The sequence below is a fragment of the Rhinolophus sinicus genome, linkage group LG12 (genome assembly GCF_036562045.2).
Source record: "Rhinolophus sinicus isolate RSC01 linkage group LG12, ASM3656204v1, whole genome shotgun sequence".
Classification (NCBI taxonomy): domain Eukaryota; kingdom Metazoa; phylum Chordata; class Mammalia; order Chiroptera; family Rhinolophidae; genus Rhinolophus; species Rhinolophus sinicus.
Genome location: NC_133761.1, coordinates 50,468,307 through 50,475,538, shown reverse-complemented (window position 1 = coordinate 50,475,538; position 7,232 = coordinate 50,468,307). Strand labels below are relative to the sequence as shown.

Sequence of the window (7,232 nt, the reverse complement as noted above, 5' to 3'; positions counted from 1 at the left end):
TGATTTTATTATGAACCCAAATTTCTCCAGCAAAAAAAAAAAAAATATCTTGAACTGATCCTGAGCAAAGTGACTTTCTCTGACCAATAAGCAGGTGGCTGTCCCCTTTCAATCCTCAGAACTGACCTCCTCCTGCCAAGTGAGGGGGAGCAGGGGAGGGTAAGGAAGAGGGAGAGGGCTGATGTCACACAGCCCCTACATAAGGGCCTCCTTGAGCCTCCTGCAGGCGGGTTGGAAGCAGCTGGAGGAATGAGTTAGGTCCTGGCTGTGGATTTTTTTTTTTTTTTTAAGCCAGACACAGACAGGGTTGTTGAGCAAAATGCAGACTCCGCAGAAAAGCCCAAGCCTCAGACCATTCAAGCAGAGGAAAAGCTTAGGTAAAGTTCTCGGGTAGCTGTCTGGGTTGCCAGACAGCGAAGGGAAAGGATACAGACTGCTCTCGCCGTTTACTTACTCTTTTGTACTTGAAATTTTCACAGCAACCAGACAAGAGGAAGTGGCTGGAATCCGGGCAAAGTTCCCAAACAAGATCCCGGTAAGACTCCGTTGTACTTTTGGAAAAGGGGTACACTATTCTGTTGCATAAAAAAAAAAAATAATAATAACAACAAGAAGAACAAAAAACCCACTCTCTCTCCCTGTTGTAAGAGTCTAAGATACTGAGAGTTCTGAATCACATTCTTAAGGGCTGAAACTCTCGACAGGTGGTAGTGGAGCGTTATTCCAGGGAGAAGTTCCTGCCCCCGCTGGACAAGACTAAGTTCCTGGTCCCCCAGGAGCTGACCATGACCCAGTTCCTCAGCATCATACGGTAGGTGATAAGGTGCACATGGGGACGCGTGCCGGCGGTCCTGGGCTTTTTCTGTTTGCTTAGATAGTTTGTTTGGTTTTGAGGATAGGGGGTGGGGTGGCGTTCCAGGAGAAGAGAGGGAAAGGATTTTCTTTGTGACTCACTACCTTTTAGGTTCTGCAGTGCCCAGAAAAGATGCTCTGAGAATTCATCTATTTTAAACAGGTGGGAGAACCTCTGAGATAACAAATCTAAAGACAGTCAGAGCTGCTAACATTTCTAAGAATTTCCTAAAGTAGTCTTGATTCCAAAACGAGTCCAGAAGATCCTTTCTTCCTGATAGTGTGGAAAACCCGGCCAGTGTTTTCCCAGTAGAGACATGGCACCTTGTTAGAGTGTGCGACCCTGGGGAGTGGAGACCTCTACAAAAGGCACTGCTCAGAGTCTGAGAAGAGAGACACGGAAGGTGTCCCCAGAACACATTCTTCCCTTGGGTTAGGGCACAGCAAAGAGGTAGTAACTACTTTTAAAGCTTAAGGCAGTGAAGTGGTGTCACCTGACCCATGGATTCAATGCAAATGACTGGGGAGTAACGTGGACGTGACCTGGTAGGTGACCCTTCACAGGTTGAAGGCTGGAAGGGCCAGCCCTTGGAAACCCGATAACTGTTGCAGCTTATTTCTTCAAGAATTCATTATAAATATGTTAATCTCTATTCTATTTGTTTCAATAAGTAAGATTATTCTGATTCCTCTCCTCAGGGAGGCTTAGGTCAGTTCAGTGTGACTACAGGCAACTGAGGGAGAACAAGAATTAGAATTAGATCCCAACAACTTGATGCAACATTAGGGGACCTCCCTCCTCCAACAACCCTTTGAGTTCTGAGAGGCATTCTTTCCCCCCTTCCCAGTCAGGGGCCCTCCTGTCTTCTCCACCACCCCTCACCCACACCCCCATCCCCACGTTTGATGTTCACAGTGTTTATTGAGCACCAACTATGTTCTGAGTGTTCTCTCGGCTCTGTGTTCACAGCAGTGAACAGAATAGAACAAATTCCTGCCCTCGGCCTTCTCCCCCAGGGGAGAAGCCACAACCCTCATAACAAGAGAGCACGGCAAAGACAGGAGCTGGAGGTACAGACTCAGGAAACAGAGCTTCCTTCAGCGCCAATGGCAACACACTCACTCCCAGCTCTACCCATTCCCATTGCAGAACAGTTCTTTTTTATCCAAAGACCAGTCATGCAATTGTGAGCTAAAACCTTTGGTGTTATTCTGGGAGGGTTTAGCTGGTTGTATAATTATTCAGCCTCCAGCCACCCCTGTCTCCCACGGCTGCATGGATCTAGCTCACCTGAGCTCTGAGGCTGAAGTGGATATGTGCTTCAGGCGAGACTGAATTTTACCTGAGTGTTACGTGTCATGCTGTCCTCTACTCCAGGATGAATCAGGACTTAGATTGGCCTTGACTTGTAAAGCGTGTCCAGTCAAACTTGACTGCTTTGCTATCTCCTTGATGTTAGGGGAGGAAGGGCAGGGGGAAGAAAGAGCACATTGAGAGGCAGTAGATTGCTTCTGAAGGTCACCCAAGGCTGTTTAATATGAGATGCTGAAGGAAATTGGGATCCCCTTTGTACTTCTGGGGAAATACTTACCTTTAATTTCAGAGCAAAGTGGGGCTTCCACACTTAGCGTTTTTGTGTTGGTGTGTCCCCTAGTTCATGATGGGAACGCCTGCCCCTTTTTGCGGAAGAGGTCGGGAGCAATTCACTTGTCTTGAGCATCACACTCCTGCAGATTCCTAGGCTGCTTCTGAGACCTACTAAACCAAATTCTGTGGGCTGGAGCCCAGGAATGTGCATGTTCAACAGGGCTCTCCTGGGTGATTCTCAAGTTTGAGGAGACAAACCAGAGTGGGGAGGTGGGCATCTTGGATGGAGGTGTTTACAGTGGCCACCAGAGGTAAAGCTTTGGCTCCGTGCCCTTTCCCACCAGGTTAGCTTTCTGTCTTCCTGCCCCTCTCCCCACACCAGGAGCCATATGGTCCTCGGGGCCACTGAAGCCTTTTACTTGCTAGTGAACAACAAGAGTACGGTCAGCATGAGCATGACCATGGCCGAGATCTACCGGGATTACAGGGACGAGGACGGCTTCGTCTACATGACCTACGCCTCCCAGGAGATGTTCGGCTGAGGGGCCTGAGGCCCCAGGGATGGAGCAGCCTGCGGGGCGGACCCTGCCATCCTCTCCAGCTGCAGGACCAACCGACCGGCTTCCTCCTGCGCGTGGTGGACCCACGGGGAGCAGGGCCGCCCCGCAGGAGCGGCGCCCACGGGACAGGTAGGCCGGCCGCCCTGTCCCCTTTAGTGCGCATGCCCTGTGTTCTCTGGGAAAACGCGGTGCTCCTGGGAGTTTTGTAAATAATGATCTTCTGGGAAAGAGGTGGTTCCACATGCGGTGGTTCTGTGCGATGGCGAAGTGTCTTCCGTGGTGGAGGCCGCAGACCCTGGGATTTGGTGTCACCTGGTGCAGCCGGAGTCCGGTGGATGCTCCGTCATAGAGAACCTGGGCCTGCGCGTGGGACTGGCTCTGCGGCACTGAGGAGCCCGTGTGAGCCTGGGGCGGGCTCGTGGGGTGTGGGGGCGCTTATCTGAGTCATTAGATTATTGTTACATTCCTCAGCATTCACTCGACTCGGTTATTTCTTCTTTTGTTCTTGACTGTCTGTGCCACACAGGTTTATGCAAAGTTGTAACTTCTAAAGTTACATATAAAGTAATGTAACCCCTCTGAGTGTTTCCTGAGTGCGAGGCATTCTTCTAATCACTCTACATGCATTAACACCTCATCACAACTCTCCGGGTTAATTATTGCTATCATCATTTTAGAGATGAGGAAACTGAGGCCCAGAAAGGTGAAAAACGTTTGTCAAATTCACACAACCCAGTCTACTGGGATTTGAGATCAGGGCATCCAGCTTTAGAAGCCAAGCTCCTAGCCCTCTGCTAGGTGCCCTGTCTTCGATGACGTTGCTCTACTTGCCCAATCCCGACTGGGTGCTGGAGCCCCACAGCCCAGTTACGCCCACAGGGAACCGGGTGGAAGCTGGGGAGTGCAGCGGAGCTGGGAGCACAGATCACGGTGGGGTGTCTGGGTGAGCAGCACAACCAATGAACAGACACGTACCTGACTGCGGGCCCTCCTCCTCTCAGCCTTCCGCATTTCCTTGCTCTTTCTTGAATCCCGGTGTCTAAGACTCCCCACACTGCAAGTACAGAGATCCTGCCCTGGGGTGTCGCTGGGTGAGCGGTTGTGTTCTGTTTGGCCTCCAAGATCCTTCCTGAGGTAGCTTCCCTCCTACCTCAACCTCTGGCTAGAGATGGGTGGCTGCCGCTGCCTTCTTTGTGGTGAGCAGTGTTCCCTTTCCTACTCTGTATAATCAACCAGCTAAAACTCAGTGGGTGAAACCACCATGACTTTGTTATGCTCATGGAGTCTGGGGTTAAGGAGTTTAGCGTACACACACACACACACACACACACACACACACACACCGCAGTGTCCACAACGTCTGGGACTCAGTCTGGAAGAACTGAAAGGCTGGGAGTGACTTGACCAGCTGGAAGCTGGAGTCATCTTCAGGCCTCTTCATTTTCTTGTCTGACCCCTGGGATGGGATGACTCAAGGCTGCCACAGCTGGGACTGGAGTGGTTCCATGTGGCATCTCTCAGCGTGGGTTCCAGGAAGGAGCATCCTCAGAAGGAGCAGCTGGAGAGCATATGATCCAGGAAGCCAAGACTGAAGCTGACCTGTGTGACAGTGATGAATGTCAATCGATTTTGGTCTGGATTTTTTTTTTCCCCCCTGTATTTACTTTCTTAGCCTCTACGCAGGTATTTAGAATTAACTCGTAATTTGTACTTCTGTAAATTATGACCACTTTTCTTTTAGTCTAGTCATCATTTTCTATTGATTTTTTTTTCAAGTTCACAAGGTTGAGTAGATAACTCTTTATATGCCATGTGTATTAAAAATAATTACCCAGTTCCTTTGGATCTTGTTTATGGCAGACTTTTTCTCATGTAGACACTTTTTATTCTTTTTCTTTTTCTTTTTTTTAAGAATATTTGTTATTATTATTATTTTTAAAGATTTTATTGGGGAAGGCGAACAGGACTTTATTGGGGAACAGTGTGTACTTCAGGACTTTTTTTTTTTCAAGTCAAGTTGTTGTCCTTTCAATCTTAGTTGTGGAGGGCGCAGCTCAGCTCCAGGTCCAGTTGCCGTTGTTAGTTGCAGGGGGCACAGCCCACCATCCCTTGCGGGAGTCGAACTGGCAACCTTGTGGTTGAGAGGGCATGCTCCAACCAACTGAGCCATCCGGGAGCTCAGCGGCAGCTCAAGGTGCCGTGTTCAATCTTAGTTGCAGGGGGCAGAGCCCACCATCCCTTGCGGGACTCGAGGAATTGAACTGGCAACCTTGTGGTTGAGAGCCCACTGGCCCATGTGGGAATCGAACCGGCAGCCTTCGGAGTTAGGGGCACAGAGCTCTAACCGTCTGAGCCACCGGACCGGCCCCAACACTTTTTATTCTTATGTGATCTTTCCTTTGTGGCTTTTGAGGTTCCTGGCCTCAATAGGAAGACTCCCAACTTCAAGATTATAAAAAATGTATACCTCTTCTAGCACTATGGTTTCATTTTGTTTACATTTAAGTATTTGAAATAATTGAAATTTATTTTGGTAACAGAAGAAAGTACCCAGGTTCCATTTTTTCCAAATGTCTCATGTCCTTTAACAGATAATCTGCCTATGGCATTTGAAGTTGCTGTGATTGTATGTCTATGTCTTATCACCATAATAACCCACAAACTCCTTAAGAACATGGACTGTGACTTTTCTTTTTGGATTCCCCGTGACTTCCAGTAATACCAAGCACATCTTAGGTGGTAAATGTTTGGTGATAAATTAGAGAGTCTTGGTGTCAACTTCAGAGAGAGAGACAATGAAATAACTGGATTGAGTTGTTTTCATGGTGCTTGGGTCAGGCAGGAAAACCATTGTGTTTTGTGCCTATTGCAATGCATTAGTCATCCTCTCCCCACCCCTATAAAACCAAAGGGAGCAGATTTTTTTTAAAAATGCAGCTGCTTATGTCATAGCTGACCAGATATGGGATCTACAGCTGACCCCACATTGACTTGAACACATAGACTAGAGATCAGCAAAACTACTGCTATGGGCCGTCTGACCTGGGGTCCATGTTTGTAAATAAAGTATAATTGGAATGCAGTCACATCCATGGGTTCACTATTATTGTCTCTGGCTGCTTTTGTCCTATATGGGTAAGCTAAGTAGTTGTGACGTGGGCCATATAACCTGCAAAGCCTAAAATAGTTACTATTTGACTCTTTACTGAAAAAGTTTGCTGACCCCCTACTCTAGGTTTATAGGAATAATTTTATCATCAAGATATCCCGGAGGATAAAGCATAACAAAGAAGTAGCATTTGTTGTTCTTTTGGTGCTACATGAGATCAGCAGAAAAGCATTTCCAAGTCTATGAGGCTCCCTGATTTTGTATTGCCAAGCCCTTGTTTGGAGGAGTTTAATACAGACACATACACAGAGTTCCTCCCAGGTCACATGGCAATCTTAATCATGCTCCATTGTCACTGGTCTTCTCCACGCCTCCTTACCCTGCATGTGCCTCTAAAATCTGCATGGGAGATTTTTAAGTGTACATTGCGTTCTTTCATGAACAAAAGCAAATCGTCCATACCAATTTCTGGCAAACTCTCTCCAGGTTAGAGGACTGGAGCTCTAGGGCAGGGTTTCCAGCCTCTGCGCAGTTGACATTCGGGCTAACGATTCTTTGTTGTGGAAGATTGCCAAGTGCATCGGGGGGATGTTTACCAGCATCCCTGGCCTATACCCATTATTCAGAGTAGAGGGCAGATGCCAGTAGCACTGCCCTCCACTCCCAATAATGATACCAAGAGCCTCCAAATGTTGGCAGATGTCCCCAGGGTGGGGGGGTGGGGTAAGCAAAATTGCCCCCATCTCAGAGCCACTGGACTCTAGACCCCGAGTGTGGCCTGTAGACAAGCATTGGCCTCATCTTGGACTTGTTACAAAGGCAGAATCTCAGGCCCCTCCCCCGAACAACTGAATCCAAATCTGCAATTTATCAGGTCTAGATCTGTTGGGTGGAAACACCGCACTCCTCGGGAAAGGGCAGTAATCGTCCTTCATTTGATCCATCCTGTTTCCATTGTTTGAGCACATACCTGACACAGACCTGCGTTAAGAGACAGTGTGGTGTCCTGGGAAGGGCTGGGGCTTTGTCATCACATTGACCTGGGTTCAAAAGTAGCGTCTGCCGCTATGGGTCTCGGGGATTATTTCATCTGGTCAGTGTCCTCAACTGAAAAATCTCTGGT

The 7,232-nt window shown here is 48.2% G+C and overlaps 1 protein-coding gene across 1 annotated transcript; it reads left to right on the top strand.

Annotated features, from left to right (window-relative positions):
- Positions 1-255: 255 nt before the first annotated feature.
- On the top strand, positions 256-6,392 carry MAP1LC3C (microtubule associated protein 1 light chain 3 gamma). The gene is made up of 4 exons (XM_019746808.2): positions 256-377; positions 480-535; positions 705-811; positions 2,823-6,392. The coding sequence occupies exons 1-4, from the start codon at positions 320-322 to the stop codon at positions 2,980-2,982; spliced, it is 381 nt and encodes a 126-aa protein (XP_019602367.2). The 5' UTR covers positions 256-319; the 3' UTR covers positions 2,983-6,392.
- The last annotated feature ends 840 nt before the right edge of the window (positions 6,393-7,232 follow it).

What these genes read in the sequence shown, in the direction of transcription:
- MAP1LC3C (XM_019746808.2), top strand. Translation starts at nt 320, where the DNA reads ATGCAGACTCCGCAGAAAAGCCCAAGCCTCAGACCATTCAAGCAGAGG. An exon ending in CAAGCAGAGGAAAAGCTTAG is followed by an intron (nt 378 to 479) that starts GTAAAGTTCTCG and finishes AAATTTTCACAG; the next exon opens with CAACCAGACAAGAGGAAGTG. An exon ending in AGTTCCCAAACAAGATCCCG is followed by an intron (nt 536 to 704) that starts GTAAGACTCCGT and finishes AACTCTCGACAG; the next exon opens with GTGGTAGTGGAGCGTTATTC.